Raw genomic sequence first — 27,620 nt, 5'->3', positions numbered from 1 at the left:
TGCTGAAGCAAAAACCATTAACTGTTTTGTGTCAACAGAGGGCAGCAAAGCCCTGTGTGACATTTGAAGGTAGACGAACAACACCATACCTTAAATCCTGAGTTATTTGTTTAGATTTTTATGTAAACTCTCCCTACATGCATTCTCTTCTCTCTCATACCTCATACATCTGACATACACAAGTCAGCGTGCAGGTGTATAATGTCCCACAGTATTGCTGCCTTCTAAATATATCTAAAGTTTTTATTTTCTTTTTCTCACCTCAGTCTCTTAATGACCGCTGTGCAAGGTCTCTAATACATTAGCATTTTCCCTCCATGTCTCTATCGAGGTCCTTCACCCTCTGCTCAGTGAAAACTCCCCACCTCGACACTTTCAAAGCCAAAAATAGGCAACTGAACTGAAACCTGCTGCACAGTGAATGTCCTTTATGATTGACGACAGAGAGCAGCCACATTTACATGACGAACATGATACACTTAGAGTCGTGTTTACAGCTGCACTGAAGTTCACTGTTTACCGAATGATACTTTAGCAGTTTAATAACGGTAGAGCAGTAAAGTCAGATTAATCACTCAACAGTACTATTAACAGTCACATTAATTTCAATATCAGCAATACAAAATATATATTACATCTTATCATACTCTGTCTGTACAATTTTGGTGATCAAAGAACACCGACGGCTGTTTGTTTTAGAAATACAAATTTGTTAAAGTATGAACAAAAGTCTGTACATGCATTCGCTTTTAAAGTTTTCTGTTTTAGACCAAGAGGGTAAAACTCTTGTACAGATTTACCAAAAAATAATAATGAAAAAATGTAACTAGAAAATGTGTCTTCATGACTTGTCAGTGTTCATACACGTGTTCACTTGGGTCCTTAAAAAAGTATCTTGACTCCGACGTTCGCTATGAACAGATGTTGCAGGTAGAAGTAGCTTTTCTCTTCCGCACAGGTTTTACAGTAGCTGACATGTTTCTTGGCAACCCTGGTAAAGAATAAATAACCTTAAAATGATCTTTCCTTGCAGCAGTTATTTCTCACACAGAAAAATTTGAAAAAAATAATAATCTGAGCACACTAACTTAGTGGGGAGAGGGAAATCTTATATAAGGAAATCATTGTTTTTAACAACATCATTGGTACTCCTTCTTTTACTAATTTTCTACTACTAGGTATTCATAGGTATTTGACAAAAAAGCTCAATCTTAGGCTTATCTTAACAAAGCCCTTGGTTCCTGTCCCTGTAGAGTTCAACAAACTCTATAAATTTGTGTTGGTGATTGCAGGGTAGTATTTTCGCTAATATAACTCCCAAACAATCATCTGCAGTATGTTATAGAGATTTGGTGACCCTAAGATGCCCCGCTTTGCTGCACATCTCTAACAGGGACATTATTTAAATTAAGGCTCATCCTCATGGTAAAATAAACATGAGTCCTTGTCCATGCAGGGAGTAAACAATGGGCCTCGTTTGTTACATTTGCACAATAGGAAAAGAGAACGTTATATATTAATAATTCGAAGGTCATACACACAATTTCTAACCTAAAAAAGTATACATTTTATTAATTTGATTAAAGGCATTTTGTTTCCCAATGAAAAAAAAAAAAAAAAATCAACAAAAAAATTGGATTTTTCCTAAGATGTCTGTGTGAGATCATGCTTCTGCAACTAAAGATCAATTAATTTTTTAGGCATTTTACATATCTATTAACCCTGGTGCCAATAAATGTGGCCAGTGCTGTGCATGGTGCTCTATGGTCAAATTGGCAGTGATGTAGAGAGTGGTACTAAGTTGGTCTATTTTCAAAAATCCATTAGTAAAATCACAGTCAGCATAAGTGAAGGCGTTGTAACTGTATTGAGCTCTAAATATGCACCAAATAGCTGGAATTATCTAAATATATATTGGCAAGTCCTTGGCAATTACTGAGCACCACTATCTAATTATGTTTTCATCAGCTTGGAGTGCTTAAGTCAGTTCGAATGGAGCAGAGATGTGGTCCTTCAAAGGTGAGGATGACGGTTCCTTTCAGGAAAGAAGTGCGTTGGCATGACCTTCGTAAAGGTTAAAGACGTGTTGGACGTTGGGGGGCTTATGTTGCTTGTCTTTAAACAGTCTGTTCAAAGTTTTGAGACTTCCTTCTCTGGAATTAAACTTATATACACAATTATATGAACAAAACAAAGAGCAGTAGAAATGTATCAAAGCGTCATACTGTAGATTGACATTTTGCATGCATGCACAAGTTTCTTTAAACAAAACCTCGTCCTAATAAAATGTCCTGTGGGTTATTGGTTTTAATGTTTCGCACAAATTTAATTTGTTCCATTAATTTGCGTCTTAGTTTGTAACTGGAGCAGTGAAAAACACCAGGGCTTCTGCAGAATCAAATCATTTTCATGTTGAACTTTCGTGCTCCCCCTTGTCCTCCACTGGCTGCTGGTCCGTCCACTTTTCTGAAAGAATACTCAACCGAGAAGTTGTTCTTGTGCTGTCCTCTACCCCGACTCCACACAAATAGCAGGATGAAGCAGAACAAGACCACTCCCAGAAACATGATACAGCCCATAGCTGTAGATATTAGAATGGTCTTGAGGTCAAGGGTGAACTTCAAGAACACCCTGGTGTCATTCAGATTTGTGTCGTTAAGGTCCCCGACGTAATAGGTGCGGTTGGCCATGAGTGCTGCATCCAGCGGTAGCCCACTGACTGTGAGCGTAGCAAAGTAGGTGTCATTCCCACCAGCATTGCTAGCGATGCAGATGTAGGTTCCACTATCAGTTACCTGGGCGTAGCGTATTTCTAGAGTGCCCTCTGGTAACACAGTCAGTCGCCCACTGCTCTTTGTGGTTATGCGTCGACGCTGAGGAGAAATCCAGAATATCACCGGCGTTGGCTCACCTTCTGCTCTGCAGATAAAAGACACTACTTGCCCTTCGCGGGCTGAAATTTGCTGTAATTTCCTGTTGCGAATTTTAGGCTTCTGGCAAGTAAAGTGGTCAAAAAGAGCTGAGTCGGTGAAAGCGCTAAGAGCCCGACCTTGGACTTCAACAGGGGTCATGCACACAGGGGAGGCACCATCAAAATTAAGGGTCTTTCTACGCTGAAGGATCCAGAGCAGGCGGCAGTCACAGGCAAGAGGGTTTCTGTCCAAGCGCAGCGTCTCAAGAGTGTTGACTGACTGAAAGGCTCCCTCTTCCAAGGTCACTAAGCTGTTGGTCGAAAGATTAAGAAGGCGGATTTGCCTCAGACCACCTAATGCATAAGGTTGAACTACTGCCAGGTTGGTGTTCACCAGATGCAGCTCCTTCAGTCTGATGAGATCCCGCAGACCCCAGGACTCTAACACAGTGATTGGATTATGGGAGAGGTTGAGGCTAGTGAGGTGAGCCAAACTACGAAGGGCAGAAGTGGGCACAGAGGTGATGTTGGTGTGAGTAATGAACAGCCAAGACAAATTAAGACCTTGAAGGCTATGAGGGGAAATATATTCCAAAAAGGGCCAATGATCAATCTCCAGACCTCTAAGGTTTCCAAGTTTTCGAAAGTTCTGGTCGTCTAAGGAGGAGATGCTAAGATACCTGAGTCGCAGAGTCACCAGGCTGTGCAGATAGGATAACGATTGGCTGGACACTGCCGTCAGATTGCATCTCTCAATTGTCAGCTCCTTGAGTCCTACTAATCCCAGAAAAGCCTTGTTGGAAATGTAAACCAGATCATTGTCACCAACCTCCAGGTTCTTAAGACTTTTTAGGTCTTGGAAAGTGAAGTCCAAAAGAATTACAATCTTATTTCCACTCAAATCTAAGGAGGTGAGGTTGGAGAGACGCGAGAAAGCTCCCATGGGAACCAGTTTTAGCTGATTGCCCCTCAGTGAAAGTGACTGCAAGTTCTGAAGACTGGAAAACGCGTTTGGCTCCAGGACGCTGATCATGTTATCACTGAGTTCCAGTTTCTCCAGGCGTGTATATGGAAGAAGATCATCCTGTTCTATCCAGCGAAGTCTATTCCCACTCATGTCCAAAACTTTGGTGTCAGGCGGGATTCCCTCCGGCAAGGAGGACAGACGTTTGCCAAAGCAGGACACGGTCTTCAGCTTCGCAATGCAGTCACAACGCTGGGGACATCCTTGACTTTGGGTGGAGGACACTGAGATCATAAGCAGCAAGAAGAGGAAAGGCAGCAGCCAACATACACCCTGACCCAGGCAAACCCCCATGGCCCTCCTTTCTGCTTCTTCCTCTGACTCCTGTGCGAGTTTCAATCACTGGGTCTGGCACCTGAGCAAAAGGATAGAGGAAAAAGATGAAAAAATAGAAAATGTGAAGGTAGGAAAGAGGGAAAGAAGGAGAGGAAGAGACAAAAAAATAAAGATGGTGAGACCAAATTCATTTAATTGAATTCCCTTTAAGCAATCAAACATTCTGTATTTTAAGCTCAAATATACCTGAAACAGAGGGGAAATTAAAGATAGAGTACAACAATCCCCTACAGGTGATTTCGCTTTACAATGGTTAACTGTGTTCTGTTGAAAGCTGCAAGAATTGTAAACTAGAGAAAAACTCTTAATAGCTCTAGACTGAGTTTCATCTCAGCTATGAGTTAGTTATACATGTGAATTACAATAGGTAATGCATCTTTCTATGTTTCCCTCTGGCTCTTGAATTGTATATTGAGAAAGGGAATTTGTGGATCTCTTTAATTTATTAAACCTAATGTGAGACATTACACGAAAAACTAAGGCACCTGTTGGCTTTCAAACAGCAAACAGACCAGCAAATGGACTCTGTCAACTTATCAATAACATACAGAAGGGAAAACAAGAGATTTATTGCTCTACAGAAGAAAACCATAGGCCTACAAAGTGGAAATGTGTCTATGAACAACACAACACAGTCATTCACCACAGCAGAAGGTCACAACACACAATAATTCAGTCCAGCCCATCATCTGCATGAGTCTCTGAGGACATGAGGCTTATCATAAGACGAGCTTGCTAAGCTCGTCTAATAGGAAACCAACAAATGTGTGAGGTTCTCCTACCCAATGCCTCAGTCTGCTGACGGATGTCAACAGCAAAGTAGTAATCTCCCCATAAACCCAGCATGAAATGCCAGCTACCAGCATGGACAGTTACTCCATTATAATACGCAAACTGCCTGGTGAATCTGTGTCTCACACAAGCCTCGCAGACACGTTTGTTCTTAATTCACAGAAAATTAAAAGGCCAAGTAATACATCACAAAAGAATGTTTCAAGTTTTTCTTTTCTTTTCCCACTTACCATTACTTAGAAATTCCCATTAGAAACATCTATAACCCTTTGTAATTAAGGGCTTTGTTGTAAATATCATTCTTAGACCTTTAAAATTAGTTTCCTGAGGGGTTTCTCAAAAACAATGTAAGCAGTCCACTTTAAAGTACCCAACCTTTAAACAGATACTGCAGTCACTTCACTATGTACACCTATTCAATTCATCATTGAGACAGACAGCTAACCAATCAATCACATGGTAGCAATCTCAAAGCATTTAGATTTCTACACAAAGTAAAAACGACTGTCTGAAGTTCAAGCTGAGCATCAAAAAATAATTAAAGGACTTCAAATGTGGGATGGATGTTGATGTCATAGACGCATGTTTAAATATTTCAGACGCAGGTGATCTGCTGGGATTTCCAGTCACAACCGTCTCTGAGGAGTAAAGAGAATGGTTAGAAAAAGAGAGAGTATTCATGACTGTGAGTTATGAGGATGAAAACGTCTTGCACACGTTGAATCTTGAGGGCAACAGTAGAAAACTTCACCATGTGTCACCATCGACAGATCAGAAAACGAAACTGAGGCTGGAGTTCACACAGGCTCACCAAAGTTTGACAAGCTGGAAAACTGTTGCAGCTGAATCTCAATTTTAGCTGCAGCTTTCACTTTTTGAATCTTTGTCATTAAGAGTTAGGAAGTTCAGATAGGGGTCCAACCTGAACTTGTTGACAAAATTATGAAAAACTTGAGAACTTGCAAGTCCTTTTACACTCAGAAACATATGTATTTTTACTGGTAAAACATTTTAAGACATATAAAGTGCAGACATGATTACATCTGATATTATGGCCGGTCTTCTTTAACAAGCAGAAAGATTTGTTGCATGCTTACAGAGCAATTTGATTTGGCCTACATGATAAGATCAAACCTGCATTTGTTTGCATAAAAGTGTCACTTGTGACAGTTGTAGACAGTTGTAAATGCATTACCGTCTCGGCATTAGTTCCCAATGCACAGCTCAATATTTTAACTGCTACTGTTTGTAACTTCAAGGTAATGACAGAGGGATATGTGACTGGAGGAAAGGGATTCATCTCGGCTGTACTGATGTAAGACACTGGATTCTAATAAAAACAAAAACAGAACCTGTGGCTTAATGTAAACCACAAAAGTTCCTAAGTAAAACAAAAGACAATTTTGTAAAGAAGAATAACTATGACGGCTGTAGTGCCTTTCGGTTGACAATAAAGTTGATAAAGTGAAACCTACAATACTAAAAATGATTGACTTGGTATGAGATTAATGTATGGAAAAACCCATCCAACAAGACGTGTGACTGCTAAAACCTTCATGCCAAGCAAGAAGGCTTCCGCTGTGAAACTAAGCCAGACATTGGATGAAGAAAAATAGGTGTTTAAAATTGTCACATTTCCACATGTTCTGTTTCCTTCTTTTGCCTTTGTCACGATTCAAACACACTTCTTCTTAATCTTCTGTTTTTCATAACAAGCTGTGATGCAGCTGTCCAGTGTCCCTCTGCAGGGTTTCTGCGTTTGTCTGCTGACCTCTCCTGAATGTCGGGATCATCACTCATCCTCTGCACAGACGATGTTCATTTGCGCCCGGCTCCTATGTTGCCTGGTAATGGAGATATTCAAGACCTTTCCTTTATTTCTCACTTCTGCGTGTAATTTCCTGCCCGCCACTGCATCTCTGCCTGGTAGGCTTTGTGGCAACATTAACATCCTGTTCCTTTTTTGCATGATGCCAAAACTGTCACGATCAGACAGATGGTGGCTGTCAGTCCCTGACAGAGAGAAAAAGCAAACATTAACAGCACATTCAAGATGCACATCCAGTGAAGTCTAGTGGAAAAGTTATCTTTTAATTTTTTCTATTGCCAGGCAACAGCTCCTCGTCTTGCCCATGTTCTGAAAACAGCTTTAGTGCCTGATAGAGGTGGGCGATACTGGGAGTTTTGGTATCTATTCTATATGGAGTAATTGCAGGGCCAGTATTGGCGATATCGATACCAATACCGATACTTTTCCATGTTTAAGCTTCATAGAACCAAAGGATCCAGAAGACCAAGGATGTAATTTCATCAAACATTGTACGTGACAACAGAATACTTTAGAGGGCCGACAAATGACGATACAGAAGAATTATCACACCACAAGTACAGTAAACGGTTTCAAATTTATTCTGTTTTTCCAAGTCAAACAATACAACAAAATAATGCAAAGGATAAAGTATTTCTTTCTAACATTTTAATTCAACACTATTTTTATGGTAAAGAATGTTCTTATTTTACTAAAGTGTTAAAAAGAAAAATGGAAAATACTGTTTTAATAAAACAAAATGGCTTCAGGAAAAGAAATAAAATTAGACGACGGACGACAGAATCTATGAATTGTGTTTTTCGTAACAACTTGGCCTCAGAGCAAATGTTCTGTGTACATTTATAGCTCTAATGGAAAATCAAAGGATAAGTGCGACGGATTGAGCGTGATGTGTGAATTGTAAATGCTTTAAACGTGGAAAACAGTTTGCTAGAGATTGCCTATTTGCAGGACAAGGTGTTGGAGTTTCTCTGCGTGTGTAGCAGACAGTCCGACTTCAGTGCGCTCAGAGTGAAAGACAGACTGCAAGTGAAAATCAAAGATAAAGTCCTCCTCCTGTCCTGCCCTTACTTGCAGTGCTTGAGACTGTGGATTACACTTGTCAGGTTCTTGTCAAGCTGTACAAACCTAATTCTATCTGAAGCATTGAAATACTTACAAAAGACATGTTTCCTTTGTCCAACTGAGCCACGCCGGACGATGGCTGAAATATTTATTTACCAAAATAAAGCATGAAAACACTTCATTTATACCTGACATTTAAAGGCATGAATGTAGCAAAGGGCTATTAAAATTCAAGCGAATATCTCAAATGCATATTAGCCTTTTTCTAAATGTTAATGAGCATGAATAAACCGCCGCCTCCTAAAAGTCACATTACAATATTTAGTGCACATCTGTTTGATTGCATCGCAGCAGCAGAGGATAGTTTACGTTCTGGAGCTGACAAAAGCAACTGGGAATGTGATGCTGTTAAAATTTCATTAAAAAAGCTTTTGTAATGAAAATGTTGGTGCCTTTTACTCTTACGATCTGTCACACAACACATGAATGCACAACATATTGGAGCCGACGATGCAAACACAAGGCTCATTGTTTCATGTTTGATTTCTCAGGTCTTATTTTAAGCAGAATTATGGGCCAATTTCTCTGCTTATGAGAACAGATCAGGTACCTAATATTTTCTTAATAATTTTTTTTTGTTTTGTTTTGTTTTGGTGACCACCTTATTGTATTGTATGTGTCTGCAGGAGTATCTAAAATGCCTAGAGTGTATATTTTATTTATCTTTATCACAGTATATATAAATTATTTTAATACGACTATACAACTCCAATGCCTGCAGAAGATAGGCACCAACTCTCCCTTGATCCTGAATAGAAAACGGATGAACAGACCGATGGATTTCCATGGAGATGGTCACAATGAAACAGAGACAGATAAAAACTGAAATTAAAAAAAGCACCACTCATCAGTGTTGTAAATTTTGTAAGTCACAAGCAACACACGTGTGAGGCTGCTGACTGGAAGCTGACTATTTGGGGATATAGCAAGACGAACTATCTAGCTAATTTTAATAAGCTTGGCTTATTGTTTTACTGTATAAAGGTCAAAACTGCAAAATGATCTAATATTTTGTGCAGAAGGAATGCCACTTGTAGCTAACTAAATTCAACCTGTTTTCCTATAAATTTGGCCTTGACTATGTGATATGTGTACCATACCATGTCATACTTTTTGCAGCAATAGTATATTTTATCTTTTTTGTTTTGAATAATTCAACTAGACTGTTATAAATTGTTTTAATGTTTTTATATATATATTGTGAATGTACGGTGCTTTTACTCAAGGCCATACTGACGAATACAGAAGGAAATCAAGTAAAATATAAATATGAATAAATAAAACATAGATGCCATAAAATGTAAACATAATGTAAAAGCTGCTTAACTAATAATAAATGAGAATTATGAAAACTATAACCTGCAACGTGCTAAAAGCAAGGTTTCAGTGAGGTCATTTAAAACTGTTTTTGAGTTTCTCAAGTCAAAGAACGAATCAGGCGTCATGGGATAACTCCCACCGTCGGTCAAAGCTAATTCGAGTACGTACACATATTTAAGTGAAAACAAGACCTGAGTGTTGCTTATTTAACTTCATCTGCCATTTCCAGATTGAATTCATTTACAATGTTTATCCTACATAATTAACGGCATCTTTAAAAATTCAATACCTGTTTGAACACGTAAAGTGGTAAACAACCCTGGTTTTGACTGCCGCTCTCACTCTCTGCAGCTACAGCAAACGTGGGTCCTTTTCCAATCTCTTAAGCACAGCTGGTTAAGTAGGTGATTCGCAACTGTTGTGCTCTTTGACTGCAGCCCAATTACCATCCGAACACCGCAGATACTTAGCAAGAGAAGGAGGTGGAGCAGGGCGGCTAAAAAAGCTTAGTGCATGTTAGATTTAACTAGAAGAGCTAGATTTAGACTGTGGAGTGGGCTGCAACAGCAGGGGGCTCCGACACATGTTCTGCTACTTTACTCTTACACAAACCCCTGCATCACTTGTTTCACTGGCTAGACAGCAAAATTAGCTCCTGGGCATCATCTAAACACTGTGTGATATGTGAATTTAAAATTGCTTGTTGTCCAGCCAACCTGATGCTCATCAGACATGTGATGGTAATGATGTAAAAGAAAAAAAACAATCAAAAATGTTTCTAAATTAAGTCACCATAAACACAGCATTTAAAGCACTGTGGTGATAAATGTAGATATACAGTTAAGTTAAAGAAAAATAAATACACTAGGGACAAATAATAGCACAAATGCTTGTTGGCTATTGCTGGAAAGAAGCCATTGTGAAAATAGTTCAAAATAAATCCATCCACGATCCATCCGTGTCTAAATCTACAGTACGACATGAAGTGAATCTACCAGAGAGACAATCATGCTGCAGGTGTTGGAAACAACTGACAAATGAGCAGCTAGTGTGTTGTAGAGTGTGTAGGTGTTGCCAGAAAAATCACACAGGCTGAAGTACAACATCCAAAGAGGCTCCTCAAATGGCTGCACTCACTCATTTCTACCCTGCCCACTCATTACACTTTACATAAACCAGATTCTGTTTGTGCTAGAGCTTCCATGTCTCTAATTGTGCGTGTGTGTGCGTGCGTGTGTGTGCGTGTGTGTGTTGTGTATGCGTGCGCTCTACTGAAGCGTCCCGCTGTGAGAAAAAAACATTAGTCATTTACACTGAGGGAAGCCATTGTCAGTGTCCACAGGGAAACCTCGAAGCTCCAGGCGGCTCAAACACACACATACACAGGGAACATTACAAACACTCAAAATCACATTGTATGAGAGAAAGAGCCCAGGGCTAAAAGTGACTGGGATGCTTGTTCCCTTTAATGTCCCTTCCACCTTGCAGTGTAGTGATGGATCGTTGTTTCTGGCAGGGTCATGCCACCCACCACAGGCAAGGACAGCCAGTCGCTGAGTGAGGAAGGAGAAGCTGTGGGTGATAGCCATCTATGTTTTATGCAGATGTGAATAAATGTGTTGCTTGGTGGCAAAGAGGAATTAGTATTTAAATCAGGGATTGTGTATGCACAGTGCCTTGTAAATGCAATCATGCCCCTTCAACTTCCCCACGTTTTATCATGTCACAACCACAAACTTCAGTTTACTTCGCTGGGATTTTCTGTGAAACATCCACAGAACGCAATGCATCTTAGACAGTCGAAACAAGTACTGAAATAATTTAACAGATACAAAAATTGGCATACCGTGTGCATCTTTTCAGACCCATATTCAGATATATGGCTGGTCAAAGCATATCCTGTTGTTTGAACATCTCTTGAAGCACTGTTCGACTCATGTGATAAAGTGAGTAAGGAAAACATTAATCAGAGAAGAACAAAAATCTGTGGAGAAGTTCAAGAGATCAGTTGTGCGTTCCTCTAATCTGGCCTTACAGAAAAGCAGCACAACAATGTATTTTGTTGAAAGTAACATGTAAGAAACCCTGCTTAGTTAGCCACAAGCCACAATGTGGGCACAGAAAACACAGTGAAGGGTGTTGTGTTCAGATAAGAACAAAAATAGGCGTTTTGGACTGCTGTCTACAAAACTAATTCTGTTCCTGAACACATCGTCTCGACTGTGAAACATGGTAGTGGCAGCCCAATGCTGTGGAGATCCCACATAAAATAGATTAGAGGATGGTAGAGCTAAATAGAGGTATAAAAAAAAACATTAAGGAAATACAAAACTGGAGAGGTTTGCCTTCCATCAGGATATGAAGCTAGACATAAAAGCAGGTCTGCCATCGGAGCCTCAGATGAAAACATGTTTATGTTCTAGCATGAGGCCAGATGTAAATCTATGAATCTGTGGCAACATTTGAAAATTGCTGATTGCAGATGTTCTCCATCCCATGTGATTGAGGTAAAACTATTCTGCAAACACGGAAATAATTTGATCAACGTAACCATAAGGTGGACGAATGCAAATGCACATCACACTTAGTTTACTTGTTGAACATTTTTAAAAACATGCATTCGTTTCCTATTGCATCACAATTTTGCCCTTTTTTTCCCCATTTATTCATCACATAAAAACCCATTACATTTCGGATGATTTGAGTTACGTGCAAACAGTCCAATCAACTCTTAGATTCTCGACAGATATATCGGAAACTTTCAGAATGCACTTGGGTTTGGATGTTCATTACAATAAGCTACAAAGAGGCAGCAGGGGAGATTCCTGAACTGCAGTTTTGTTCTTTGGAAAGCATAAACAGTGAAACCAAAGGGCACCTAGAGGTGATTAAGAATGTGCCTCGCCATGTGTTGTGAATCTTTAATGAGAGAAAACTGTTTCGGGGCTCATGGGAGAAAAGCTTCAACGAACTGAAGCTAAATAATTGACGACGTTTTGCTACATGGTCATGACCCACTGGCATGCTGGGCTGACCTCACCTGGAGCAGTAATTGCCAAAAAAAACAAAAAAACAAAAAAAACAGACAGAGAAACAAAAACAATTCGTTCCACCTACAACATCATACTCAACTGTGCTGCAAACTTTATTTCCTTCCTTGTTATTACAACTGATGACTGTTTTCAGTCAGTTTATTATTCTGAAGCTGGAGATTAATGTTGACAATTACAAACAGTTTGCAGAGGTATAATTAAAATTTATGTCCAATGGTAAAATTTTAATTGGATAATGAGTTGTTTTTTCAACATAAAGTGGAGGTTTCGAGGCATATCCCGTGGCTCATGTGTAATATATTTAAAAAGTCACATGGGGAGCTTCTGCAGATTTACAGCCTTATTTTTGGCATTAGTCTGACACTGGAAAAGGCTACTCTTTTAGAAAGATCTGCACGTCAAAACATACGATAAAAAGCATCTAGAAACACAAGCAGCAATTACTTAGACAATTCATAACTGGACGACCTTTCAAAAACATCAGCAGAAACAAATACACAGGAAAACAGAAAAGGACTGCTTTGCATATAAATACAACGAAAATGTAACACACACATATTGCAGTTGTGAAAATAACCTAACCCTAACCCACTTACCTCATTTGTAAGGCTTTGGATTCTTAGACATTATAAAAATATCATCGGATTTTAAATGAGACCAGTGCAACATCAACATGAACAGCGGCACATTCCTCAAAGTCTGTATTGATTTAACAAGTCAGAAAAAAAAAGTACTTGGTATTTCCAATGGAAATATAGTGTTAGTAGAACCTAAGTGCTCACTTTTGTTCATTTATAGTAAATTTAACTTTTTGTTTATCTGGAGAACTCAGTTCTGAGGCAAAGAGGAAACTGTTGATATGCATTAATCTGACGAAGGGTTCAAAAAGTTTGAAATGTTCCGAATCTATTAGTAATAAAGAAAGTGACTACTATAAGTGTTGCTTCTGAAGTTTTGATTTTGTTAGATATTTAACTAGATAGAGTATTTTATGTGGAGAAGTTCTTCACCAAAGGTCGCATTTACCGGAAGACGTGTGCAAGACGTAAAAACATGCATAAAACTTTTTTATGAAGTGACAAATTGTACATTTTACCAAGTAAAAGTGGGTGTATTTTCTTTTAGAACGTAGTGTGAAAATGACTGACTATAAATCTGCGTATTAAATAGACAAAGTTTATATAATTGACAGGCTTTCTTTATCAAATGTACCATAACGCCTGCATTTATGGAGATTCTATTTGTGAAATTCAAGCACAGGCAAGCAGGTGGGCCTGTTGTTCATTTTGAAGCTCAATTTTCCGACAAGGTATGAGGTGATTTTTGTTTTTATATATTAGCACTGAGGCATGTTCACAGCTAAAGGTAAAATACATAAAAAAATAAAATACAAGCTTCGTACAAAAACACTCCCACGCAATCTGAGCCCTCCGAGCGCAGTCGGTTTGAGTTAACACAAAGAGATCTGCGGCTCCGGAGAACATCGAGTCTGATGCCACACTCTGAGGGGCCACAGGCCATCACCGTAATGGAGGGTGAGGCGTCCTCCTACAAACACGTCCGCACGCTCTTTTGAGGCTTATTGAACAATCAGCAGCGTTAGTGCTCCGACACACAACCTTGCACACTTTCATTAGTAATGTTCTGTAACAGCGACTCACTACTGTGCTCCATTAGTTTCGGCTGATTATACGGGTGGCAGACTTATTTATCTTCTGCTTGTTTATTTCATGGCTTCATGCGAGTTGAAAGCTCAAGCTGAATGGACTAATGATGACTGAAACTCCATGCAGTAATCGCTGACGGTGCCAGTTTTCTTTTCTTTTTTTTTTTTTTACCATAAGTATAAGTTTTTTCAAATTCATTTTGTGAGGATAATCCCAAATTAATTTTTTGCATTGAAATTATTGCTAACAGACTGGAAAATGTTTAATTTTCTCCACTCTGCTGAGGCTTGTACAAATGCTAGGACCGAGTTAGCAGACAATTGGTTTGACTTTAGCTTAAAGAGGGGAAAATGACTGCTTCCCTCTCTACACGAAGCCACATGACCAATCAAGACATAACACGGCAGGCAATTAGCTGAAGAAATGCTGGTTGAAAAGCTGCAGAACAGTTACAGTCCATGTCCAACGATGGGCTAATTGGCCCTCTGGCTCTGGTCTCATATTTGTTGGACTGACATAAAAAATTTCTGACCAAACTAGCAAGAAAAATAAGCACATTTCCTAACATGTCAAACTTTTCCTTCATTTTTAGAGGCGCTTTTCAATTTCTCAAAAAAAAAAAAAAAAAGCCAGTGCCATTCCTTTAATTGGAAGCCATGTCCTTTTGGTAATAAAAAAAGAAAAAAAATGAAACTCTGCCCCCTGCGGCTCTGGAACAACATGGATGTCACAGAAGCACCACCACCGCTACTGTCAGTGACCCGTCGGTGTTTTCAGCCAACTCACCGTGAGGACTGACTGCCCACTAATGGCAGCTGTCCCAGTAAATGTCCAGCCGTTCACTCTGAGACCCCATGTCCTGCGTTTGTCATTCACCCAGCAGTTTTCCACCTCAAGTCCCCCTTTCAGGCTACACACACACACACCCACACACACACACACACACACACACACACACAACTTTAGCAGGGATGAAAGTGACATCCTACAAGGAAACTGAGGACATAATTGGGGGCACTGGGAGAGCGGGCAACTGTTCACGCTTAGTGAAACAAAAGAAAAAAAAAGATTCATTTGTCCTTGTTCAAATCAGGCAGAGCTGTTTGATTAAAAACAATTAGAAACCTTGACTTTGTTTTCCTCATGCAGGGAAAGTAGTAAACCAGCTTGAATGAGGTCCATGTCTATGGGGACACCGATCAAATAAAAAATTGAGTAGATTTTTCCATCCATTACTCTGTGGCTCTGTCTTCAGAGCAAATGGCTGACAGCCATCTCCGCTGCTTTGATTGCTCAGTATGCATGGCACCTGCTCAACACATCACTGTACAACACTCTCTTCCATTCCTATTATGCTGGTCTAATAGAAAGCTGGGACCAATATAAGTAATAACTCAATTACTGGTATCCCACTTTATCAGTGAGCTCAGACGAAAGCAGGCTGGTTGCAATTTGTGCACCGACAATTAATTATCTGGCTTTATTTCTCACAGAGAAATATACAAATAATGACTTATTCGAGCAATTATTCCATAAAGAAGTAAGTGAAGTGTGATAAATCATTCTGAAGACATAATGTGAAATTACTCCTTTGTAAATGGTGTTTTTATGCATAAAGATTTGTTTAATTTGTCTTGGGAGTGGAAGCCCTAATCTGGGAATAACATCGTAACCCACCAGAATGCATTAGGACTCTAAGTTGAAAAAACCTGTAGGATTTTCCACTCTTTTTCGAAACTGGAGCTTCAGACTGTTAGCATTACCTAATGGAAGAACTAAAAAACACATGCTGACAAATACCTGCTGTACAGAACAAGCTTGCCTGCTAATATAATACATTCCAGAGCTGCAACTTTTACTACATTTTATCTGCCTGACTTGAGATGGAAAATATATTCCAGACTTATGATGGCTGCACGATCAACATCTCAATGAACTGTTTGGGCTGCCATAAATATGACAAACCTGAATAATTGCCGCGCTGCCAAAAACTCCATGCTAATAATATATTTTCTATATATTCGACTACAGCAAAGTTATTTAATTGCCAAAAACAGCAGATGTGGCCGGGTGTAGAACTTCTTTAATGTGTTGAGGTGAAAACAATTGTTTTCTATAATTTATTTTTTAGTCACTGCAGACTATCTATACACAGCTTTCATCATTACAGCTTATCACGTTTTCCTAGTGCTTTGCAATCCGCTTGTTGGATAAAAAAAATGAAGCTTCCTGGGAACCTGTGACTCTCCTGGTCTGAGTTTTACCTTCTCATGTTGTTCTGTATTTCTGACTCAGAAAATCTGACTTCTGTGTACAAATAAAAAAAAAACACACCAGGAAACACTATGTAAAAGGTTGCTGAGATTATTTTTTTATTTTTTTTTTTGCAAATTAGCAGAATAAATTAACACTTGAACTAATTTGTCCTTTACTTTGATTACTCAATGTGGACCATGTGGTCAAATATGATTATCAGAAAGCTGGGACAAAAAGAGCTCTGAACTCAATTTCTTGTTTCCCACTTTATCAGTGAACTCAGATAAAGCAGCCTGCTGTAATTTGTGCATTCACAATCCATTGCTTCCAGAAACAAATTGACAAAAAAAAGACAATATTTAGTAAGTTTCCAAAATCGCCTCATATATTAAATATAGGACCTATTTTTTTTTTATGCTTGAATGGGAAGCTGTTAGTAACGAGAGTCAGCAGTGGCCCTCAATTCACAACTAGAGTTGTTTATATTTACAGTAAAATATCCACTGATCTGTATCTCTGAGGTCATGTATTTCCTCCCTGAATGACTTGTCTTCCTTGTCACCAGCCATCACTTCAAATCCTAGCTCTTTTCCTTACCAACAGGCTCGGCTTTTTTGTCTCTCTAATATTGCCTGCCATCACCATGGAGGAGACACAGGAAGGAAGCATATAAGGCAAGACAAGCCAGCATTGCCGCTAATTTTACTCTGGATCACTTCACTCTAAGGCAGGCGAACACAAATGATTTACTCTATGGGTTCCAGTTTACAGGCGTCTATACTGACACACACTAACAGCAATCGGCACATGAATTCAATCCCTTTACTGCAAAAACCGAGTTGTTGAAGAGAAGATACAGATCTGCACAACACTGTAAAATATCAAATCTATTTTGTATTTAGAGGAAATATAATTTCTTCTTCATTTTTTTCTTTTATATTTGGTCGATCATGTGGAAGCAAGAATTTGCTTGACCCTGACTAATCCTCCTTGAAGCCCGCAGGCTTTCCGTGTCTTTATTAAGGATCCTGTCTTTTCTGCTACTCTTTCACCGCCTGCTGTAAGCTCATCAAGTGGTCCAATTACAGACAGTTAGCATGAGTCAAAAAGACGGGCCTCACATATACGTCGCAGCTGCCCTTTTATTCAAGACGCAAAGTAAAAAATCTGCTATGTTTAGCAGCGGATTAAATTAATGTTGCAGACAGAGTGCGCATGGAGGCCTCATTTCCTAACCTTTTTTTTTTTTTACATGACTGTCAGGGTTGGAGTTTCAGGTGGTAATCTAATACCGTCATGGAGGTCCCTTGAGGAAGAGGTCTGTCTAGTGGTGCAAGTCGGCGAGTCGGGAGCAAGTGAGGCAGTGTGCAAATTGAAAGTAATCTTCAGGCCTGGCCTGCGGAGCCTGTAAATTCACATCTATTCATAATTCATCACTCAACAGCCAGGAGGGGGATAACATTCTGTGTAATAAGGCAAGAAGAGACATCTTTAAAAAGGGACAGAGGAAATCAGGCAGAATCAACCGCAACGCCGCTGAGGGTCTGAGGTGAGAATGGAGCTTGTTATAAGTTGGGGACAGACTTTTACGGACGTGGCAGCTTTAAGTCTGAGGATTTCACATTGTTTAACACTGAACTATTGGACACCAAGGAAGGGGATTAGCTGGCTCAGCCATGGTCAGTCGAGTTTGAACTGCCTACAGCCCAATCAGATAACTTTAAAAGTGTACCATGTGTTGGAAAACTTGTTTTTATTTGTTTATTTAATCTTGGCATGGTCGAGGACCGATGGTGGAGGGTTCTGTGGGTGTGGAAATGTCTGGATTGTCACACAGAAAAGTTTGGAAGTTGCTTTGGCAAAGAAGATGGAGCCATCCTTGAAAACAACATTAAGGACATGTCAATGAGCATTATGCAAGTTAGAGAATACTCAATGCAACCAGATAGATAGCTTAATTGCATGGAAAGTCCCTGTTATTGTTGTTCCTCCCTACCTATTTTGTACACATTTCTATGAGAATTGTTTGCAAATCTGCATTGTAGGCTCTGCTCTAGTTGGTGCAATAATTTCTGAACATCATCCAACCGACTTATCAGAAAGGGAACACATGGGGGGAAAAGGAATAACAAGCAAGAACTGCTTCTATGAGTTCACTTGACAGAAACGTAAGTCATACATTTTGTGTAAGCTACAATTTGAATGGTCAATATTGAAAAATTAATAAGACTTAGTTTGACAAGATTCAGTATCCACCATATAAAATATTGGATTACAAATGTCTGATAATGGTGATTCTTTTTGCACCTTACAGCAAAAATACTATAGCTGGATGGATGGATGGACGGACGGACGGACGGACGGACGGACGGACGGACGGATGGATAGACGGACAGACAGACAGAAAGACGAATGGATGGATGGATGGATGGATGGATGGATGGATGGATGGATGGATGGATGGATGGATGGATGGATGGATGGATGGATGGATGGATGGACAGACAGATAGACAGACAGATGGATGGATGAATGGATGGATGGACAGACAGATGGACCGGACTGACCTGATCTTTCCATAAATGAGTTTCAAACAACAGTCTCTGGCTCTGAGAATTTTGAATTCATAGGCTTTAGATTTGGACCAAATGTACCCAGGACTAAGACACAAGAAGTGGAGTTGAATGCATCTAATCAAAGGATCTGAAGAGCCAAATGAAAGGAAATCAATGCCAGTTTACATTTAAAATAAGGTTTTCCCATTGTACCACACTGCGCTGCTATCAAACAGCTCTTTCTCATCAGCACCTAAAATCAAATTATTCTCTTAAAGTCACCAGATCTCCCTTGAGAGCATAAAATTTATAACTCTGGTGCCTCTCACAATGGTTATTTATTTTACTGGCTTTGGTGTTTTCATAAATCAGGTCAGAACAATAAGGTGGTAATACACCAGTAACAACTGGGTTTTTTAAAACCTCATATTTTTAAGAGAATAGTCTGATTTTGTTTTTGGTAAGTCCTAAAAAAAATGTCACCTTCACTTCTAAATGAAGTTTCCCCAAAAGACACTAAACTAGTCTTTCTGCTGCTTTATGGGCGTTGATATAAAAGAAGCTTTGTCAGGCTCAGAGGGTGTTCAAAGATGTGTTACAAATCTGTTTTCTCAAACTTTGAGAGACCTTTTTCATATTCCTAAGGCTCATTTGATCCCTTCCTGTAGTGAAAACACGAGTTAAATCCACTTTGTCACTTTCATAACTCTAAATCCAGCTTGAAAAACTGTTTTTTTTTTTGTTTTTTTTTACCGCACTCCAATAAAATGTCATGTTTTTTCAGAGCTACATTCGTAACAAACTGCAAAAGAAATTGATGTATTCACCATATCCAAAATTAAACCCACTGCCTCACAGTAACTGGAGCAGAAAAGCCAGCTCACACTTTGGACCTTTTTTTCTGCAGAAGCCCCTCAGCAGCTTGAAGCTGACATTGTTAGATGACGGCAACAGCAATTCAAGATGATTGACACTGACAGACAGACAGACCCTATGTTATTCTGGGTTGCTTGACAAAAATAGACAAAAAAAGTGACTCTTTAAAGTAAAATGTACTTCGTGGAAACAGGAAAAGAATTACACACCAAAACCACATTCCTTATCCTTCACCAGGTATATAAAGGACATACTGTGTGGCGTCACCTTGAACACTCAGTGAAACACCCTAATGCAGAGGCACGCACAGCTTGTCTACTGACACCACCTACTGTATACCGGGGAGGCGACTGAGGCTGTCAAGGACCTTGGCCGGTCATGCAAAAGCTGGTCACCTAAAGCTGGGACATGACACTGACTCCAGAGCCAGGGAGGAAACGGTAGGCTGGAAGAAACATGGCAAAACAAATCCCACACAGTAAACCACCTCTACTGTTACATGAAAAGGTTTACAAAGTCATATTTGCATTAGTGTTAAAACTATTCAAAAATTAAAATACCTTTATATGCTGAATCACCTCATTTCATAAAACAATAGTTGGACTGGTATGGTGGGGTTTTTGTTGTAAAATGCTCACCCCTCTGTCTGATTAGCTGCTCCTATCTTACAAACATGTTTTTGAGTCCAAATGGGAGTAAATAAAATGTTTATGGATCCCTTAAGCTCTTTGAATTGTGTGTGTATACTGGGATCAGGGGTGTGAAATTCAAAAAGTGTTCAACTGCATCAACACCAGGTTTGTTACTTTTGTGTCGATGTTGATTTTAAATCAGAGGATCCACTGACTACTGAAAATTACATTTAAACAGACTACGAGTGCCCGCAAGCGGTGAGATTATAATTATACAAATTAATCAGAAACTAGAGCAAGCCATTAGCTTCTGTTTCATGCGACATACATGCTGAGGTAAGTGAAGTGTCATAGTCAAACTGTCTATGCGACGGTCTCAAAAGTGTAGAACGACATTGCTGGAGTGTTATTTCCTGTTATTATCGAGGATAAATTCAGTACTTCTTCACAATGAAAACATTTTACTACAACACAACACTTTGAATGCCCAATTTCATAAAACACACCATTTCTACATGGAGGATTTTGTCTGTTTATGGCCAGTGAGGACCTTTAATGACATGTAGGAGGGGAGAATAGATCTAGGACTTTGTCAGAAGTCATAAAAACTCAAAATCTGGTAATATCACAGTATTACTTATTTTACTTTTAGTCATTGGTTGATAATATTTAGGAAGTAGAGCTGGATCAGAAGATTTTACATCTTTCATCACTTATTTGCAATGGTAAAATTTGGTTTCCAAATAGGGATTTAGAAACAGCAGCAAGTGTCAAACAACATATTTTTCAACACGAGTTCTCTTCTTTGGTAGCTACTATTAATTGGCATATCTGGGACATTAACTGGTGAGCCAGACATTTAATTTTAATGCGAAGACTGAAATCAGTTACATCATATGACATCAGGCATGAAATGCAAATAGTTAATCAAGTCTGCGAAGAAGCAAATTTAAATCTTTAAAATAGGAACAACCTCTTTTGAATAAGTGCAATATTCCATTTTTATAATTTGCACTGATTCTTTTCGTAATTTCTAATTGACATCTTTCGCTTAAACCTGGCAGTGACGACAAAGTGTTGTCTGTGACTCCTTGAAGTGTTTACTAGATTTTACATTTTGTGTTTATGCTACTCTAAATTAATATAAACTAAACTAGCAAAGCTATAGATATTTAATATTTAAACCATGACTCTAAATTACACCAGTTAGTTAACACATAAAATGTAAAACCTCAAACATAAACAACAGGTTGGGTTATTGTGTAGTTATTTTGAAGCCAAGGTAATTGTTTCTGCTTGTGTTTGAAATAAAATAAGAAAACACTGTTTCCCGACTTGGAGGCAACAGTCATTGTGACTTCTTGTATGCTTCTTAAAGTTAAGGGCTAAACTAAGCTTAAGAAAACTAAGCTCACAAAATTCAATGAAAATATTTAGGTCACATTTTCAGGTTCAAAATCTGTATGAGGAAGGCAGCATGGTGATGCAACACACAAACACACACACACCCACGCAAACACACAAACACACACACACATGTTTGCATGGCTATCTTCGAGGGGACTTTTCATTGACTTCCATTCATTTCTACAGCCTAACCTTTACCCTTATCGTAACCCAAACCCTAACCTTAACCAAAACTCAATTCACAACTTAGTCCTAAATCTAACCCCAGACCCAAAAACAGCGTTTCCCTTTGTGGGGACCAGGCTTTGGACCCCACAGTAGGTCCCCACAACGTAGTGTCAGGAAAATGGTTCCCACAAGGTATTAAAAACAAACGCACACACACAAAGAATTGAATGAAGAAAGTTAATTTGCTTTTCTAAAAATGTTTCAAGTGTTTTTTTGGTCACTCTCATGACATTATTCCTCTCTACTTCAGCATCTAATACAATTACATGCATAATTCACCAATTCTACATAGTTGGCAATGACATTTTCCTTAACAAGAAGCTAGCAACACTAAGGAACATTGACCAGGTATCCCTTTTAAATCCACAGAGGATTAATAAAGTAGTATTGAAATTGTGTCCTAAAATGTTGAATCCAATAAAAAAATCAATTTCTGTAGGAAAAAGACAGACCATTAAAGAAACCCAGCTTGCAGTAAACATGCAGACACAGTATAATACTTCCTGAGTTCTTGTAAGCACTCACTGCAACATGTGCTGCTTTGTCAGACCCTTGGAGCGTATCTTTGGAAAGGCTAATTGCATTTTGTGTCATCAGGCTAAAATAACTAAAGTGAAATAAGGCATTATGGAGCAGAAATGTGAAACATGAAGCAAGCTGTTTCCCCAGCTTTTTGCCCTGTAACCAAAAGCTGGAAGGAATTTTTGACCTCTTCTTCACTCTCAATTTTCTGCTCCCACGAGTGACTCTGAACTGCATCGTTTCCACTAAGAGAGAAGAAATCAGTGATGATGTGTTGTTCTTTTATGCTGTGTCACTTCCTGTTCAAAGTCCCACTAGTTCCCAGGAGGAGAGACTCATCATCACCAATAAAATCAGCAAATAGCATTTAAAACGAGTCCTGTTTTTGAAAGACTAATTTGTAAGCTTCAGGAATCATTGAGGGGAATTATTGGAATAATCGAATGGTAAAACCAGCAAGAACAGAAAAAAGTGTATCTTCCTATCTAGAATAACCAATTAAACTTGGGTAAAGTTAGAAAGTTTGAGAAGTTCTAATGAGTTCTTCCATTTTTATATTCTATTTTCTGTCACTTTGTGCCAAACAAAAAGTTAATTCTCCATTATTTTTCCCCAGAATCTGTATCTGACAAATGATTCTCAGAAAAAAAATACTCACATATGGGAATATGTTGCTCCCAGCTTCTTTTTTTATATTTCAACAGTGAATGCAACATATATCAGTTGCCAAGATTCTCATGGTTTAGTCACCCTTATGGTTTTACTGTATCATGGTATTTGAAAAAATAACAATAAAATGAAAATGTATGACGTAGCTTATTTAATGGAGAGAATTTTAAAGTGTGATTGTGGAGAGGAGGCTGTCTGGTTTGGAAACGTTTATGTAGATCAAAGTTTTAGAGTACTCAGGTCACCACCTTCACTGGAGTGGTTCACACCTGAATAGTTACAAGCCTGTGACTACTTCCTGTGGTACATCAGTCGTGTAAAATTGGTGGGATGACCTCAAACCGCCAATCGGTGTTGGGGCAGTTCATTTGATCTCATTCACATGTAGATCATCAAATGAAAGGAGGACCAGGAGGAGGTTAGTTAAGTCAGAGGCTGTAGCTCTGGACTGGAAAAAGAGGTGTTTTGGTACTTAGTGTCTTATTTAATGGCAGGATAAAGGATGATGTGGATAAATGTCCTCATCTGCCATAAAGTTGAAGTCCGTCACGTTGGTCAGTTTGTGTTCAGATCCAAAGAGGAGATTTGGATCATGACTGAAAGAACAAGATCCCGGGTAGAAGCGGCTGAAATGAGGGTGGCAAGCGTTAAAGATAGGCGTAAGGAGCCTCGCTGATGCTCATCTGCATGGAAAGAAGTCAGCTAAGTTGGTTTTCAGGTGGTTTATGACCAGGTTGTTTTATGAGCATTAAAGATTATTCACAGGAATAATCCTTAATTCCACATACATGAGGCAAAGTCTTCTTGTTCCGACATTATTTCTCAGACAGGGAGGTGTGACAAAAACTAAAGCAAGGTTGCAAAAAAAAAAAAAAACATAATCTCTTATAATCTCTGATAAAAAAGAAAAAATAGGGCACATCTGACATCAGAGCCTTGTGTGTCAAGTTGAAAATAGCAATATCCACAAGTGTCCCTGGTAATTATCCCTGTCTGACACAAATCCAGTCGGGGTAGTGGCTGGGCTAGGATTACTGCATAATGACATGGTGATGAAATGTACTGGGCAATCCAGCGATGTCAACGCTCCAGTCTGTTGTCCGTATTTCAGCTCAGCCTGTTTGACTGGCCTACTTCAGTGTCCCACCCTATAATCCTACATGTGCCTCTGGGAACATGCCTTTGGGAAATGCTCCACTGTCCGGTCCACTTTCAGTCTCTTCTCCGCTTGGCTTTAATCTCTCTGCAGTCAAGACAGCGCAGCGAATGCAATGACAGTGGCTCTTTGAAAAAAGACAAGAAAAAACCCCCGAAAAAAATCCAAACCAGCCGAATGCAATAACGACACTAAAGTTAAATCAGCTTAAAATATCCTTATTTGTTAATAACTCACCAAAGTCTAATTTAGCCTAATGCATGCTGAGCCTAACAATGTGAGAGCAGGGTGGTTTGGGAGTCGGCTGTAATTATCCGACAGTGTTAATTACAGGAAGATTTCAGAGGCAATTACAGGATCTCATGCAACAGCGCTGGCAGTGGAGCGGCCGCTCCAACGGCACAGAGTCCCAGGAAGAGTCTCGCAGCAACTAACTGTTGATTAATCTTCAAACACCACATTCGCAATAATGTTTTCACAAAATCTGTGGAGAAAATCTTTCATTTGGCAATTCCCAAACTTACTCATTCCGCCTTTCATTCCCCATTTGTGCTGCTTGCATAGTAACGGGATGTTTTGTCTGGGAAGCAAGATGCAGCTTATGGCTTTGAGCCGAAGCAGAGAAAAGTAGAAGAATCCGTATCTGTGCCACGTCTTCCGAGGGATTCGTTAATGCAACAACAACGAGCCTCGTGCTGGAAGAAGGCAAAGAGCCCAGGCGTTTGAAGACAGGAAGAGGGCACGGGAAAGAGAGGGAAAGATGAAAGTGCTGACCACGTTAATGAAATACAGAGGAGTCAACAAAATGAAGAAAAATAAGACGGGGACAAGAACAAGAGTGCTTTTATTCAGCACAAGAATGGAAAATTAAATTACAAAAAGCAGTTAAAGATAGATGAAGACAAAGCAAAAGATGTGAAATGAATTTGGGAAGCCGGCAAGCGATTATTCAACTGAGCCAGTGAAGAAGGCAGAGCTTTAGAGAAGGATTTGTCAAAAGTTAGGCGCTGGAGAGGAACATGGACTGTAACCATGAGAGTTATCTGGGATGGGCTGAGATGGTTGACAGCAACACTTTTATCTCTGAGGCGTAAAGAGGGTTTCTATCATCGAGAGCGCTGCTGCAGCTGCAACAACCCTAATATGAGAGCCTAAAAGAGCACACGCATGTTAACAGCAAAACAGCAAACGCACTTGAACAAAATCTGAGAAATGTAAAAACTTTGTAGTGCACTTAGAGTGCCTTGGAAAAAGTATTCATGCCCCTAGAAACCGAAGATGTAAGTATTTTATTGTGAATTTCAGAGATGCCAAAGTATAAGGAAGATCATTACATTAAATAAATATATTAATTTTTGCCATTGTGACAGCTCCAAGTCAGCCAGCGTGTGCCACAACCAGCTTTGGAAATCTATAAACTGAAATGGAGAGCATCTGGGAACAACAATGTTTAACTCTTTCCACAATTTTTTATTTGGATTTAGGGCTGGGCTTTGACAGTAGCACAAACATTTGTCTTGTTATGAACTATTCTACACTTCAGTTTTGTCTTTGTCTCTGTTTGCGGTGGTTGTTGTGCTGGAAGGTAAATCTCTGCACCATTCCCAAGTGCTTTGCGGGATCTAATAAGTTTACTTTCAGGAATGCTCTTTAATTAGCTCCATTCAAATCTATTTTAAGAAGCAAAGTTCCTGGAGGTGCAGCTTGGTGTTGACAGCACCATGTTTTATCCTGGGGTGGATGAAACAAAACACCTTCTTCACCACTCAAACAAAACTCTTTATATGTGTTCTTCAAAAAATAACTCTTCTTGGCTTTCTTCTATAAAAGTCTAGATTTGTGAATAAGTTCCACTTCTCAATAATTCACGCTGAACTTTGTGGTTGCACTGAGCCAAAATGTGAAAATAAAGCTCAAAGTGTTTTACAGAGGACTGCAAAGGTGGCAAATGACTCAAGCTGTCAAGAGCGGTTAATATAGTCCTGCGATAAAGAACGAGGGAAGGTAGGAGAAGGAGGAGCAGGAGCAGAGTGAGCATGAGAGGAGGAGGAGAGAGACTCAGCTGCTCTCCCTTTCAGCCTCTTAAGGGAGGAGGCCGAAAAGGGGGATGAACAGCCACCAAAAAGAAGGGGGGTGGTCAGTGTTTCCCTTGCTGCTGATGGAGTCATCTCGAATCCTCAGGGTGGGAAAATAGGAAGGGAAAAAAACAAAAACAAAAACAGGCCTCAGCCTAAAGGAAGAAAAGTCCAAAGAGCAGAGAAGATGAGCCATCAGTGCTCCTATAAAGGGGATCACCAAGCCACGGCATCGCAAAAATACTCCCGGAGGAGAATTACAACACTGCGTTATTTATTTTTTTTCTTCCTGTCTCGTTAAGAGGCCTTTTTTAAGTCTCTGGTTTCAGCAACCAAGTAACTGGGCCATGTCGGTGTATTAAACATAAATATGTCCTGACATCACATAGAAGCTCAGCATTGGATTCAGTGGGATGAAACGGCATGCGGGATAGAGAAAGACTGCGCCACACCAAAAGTAAAACAAAACAAAAACAAAAAAGAGAAAAGAAAGAACCCTCACCCATGCATGCAGAACCACAGAAACTGACACACAAATTATTTACAGGCTCTTTTCCCTCAGTATTTACTCTGACATGTGCACGTCGCCCCTTGTTGCTCGCAGAGCCGAGAAATCTCCTTAAAGTGGTTCTGATGAGGCGTTTCACGGCGGGAGCGAAAACCCAAATGCAAACGAAAGGATGACGAGCACATTGTTTGAAAGAGAGCTGCTATGCGTGTTTATTTAAAAGTCTAAGGGACAGAGAGAAAGGGAAGCAGGCGGGGTTGTCTTAAGAGATGAGGTGAGCTGACAGTCCGCTGTCATACAGGCGGATTGATCCAAGAGTGTCTGATCAATGTCTCAATGTCTCTTTTTCTCCTTTTTTTTTTTTTTTTTTTTTTTTAAGACAGCAGAAAAGAAATAATAAAAGATGAAAAAAAAAAATCATCCCGCAGTAGTGACAAGCAGCTTCATGGAATGCCGTCTCCCTGAGACTCATTATATATTCATAACCTTCCCCTGATGTCCAGAAGCGGCTCGTCCTCTTCACCTCAAAGTGCGACAAGCAGCACAGGCAAGAAGGCGCACCTGTCAAACTAAGAATACGTAGCAGGAGGAGGATTAAACGATTGTGTACATATGTGCGTATGCAGAGTGACATGGGGGGGGGGGGGGGGGATTTTTAATACACCGCCAAACCCATAAAA

The 27,620-nt window shown here is 39.6% G+C and overlaps 1 protein-coding gene across 1 annotated transcript in view; it reads right to left on the bottom strand.

Annotated features, from left to right (window-relative positions):
• Positions 1-413: 413 nt before the first annotated feature.
• The window catches only part of lingo3a (leucine rich repeat and Ig domain containing 3a), a 43,196-nt gene continuing 15,989 nt past the window's right edge, over positions 414-27,620 (bottom strand). The window contains exon 2 of the mRNA XM_015051557.1: positions 414-4,290. Coding sequence (XP_014907043.1) covers positions 2,397-4,229 — 1,833 coding nt within the window. The 5' untranslated portion in view covers positions 4,230-4,290 and the 3' untranslated portion in view covers positions 414-2,396. The remainder of the gene's footprint in view (positions 4,291-27,620) is intronic.

Source organism: Poecilia latipinna, unplaced genomic scaffold, assembly GCF_001443285.1.
Source record: "Poecilia latipinna isolate Pla-1442-1.1 unplaced genomic scaffold, P_latipinna-1.0 Scaffold52, whole genome shotgun sequence".
Taxonomy (NCBI): domain Eukaryota; kingdom Metazoa; phylum Chordata; class Actinopteri; order Cyprinodontiformes; family Poeciliidae; genus Poecilia; species Poecilia latipinna.
This window is presented reverse-complemented; position numbering and strand designations above follow the sequence as displayed.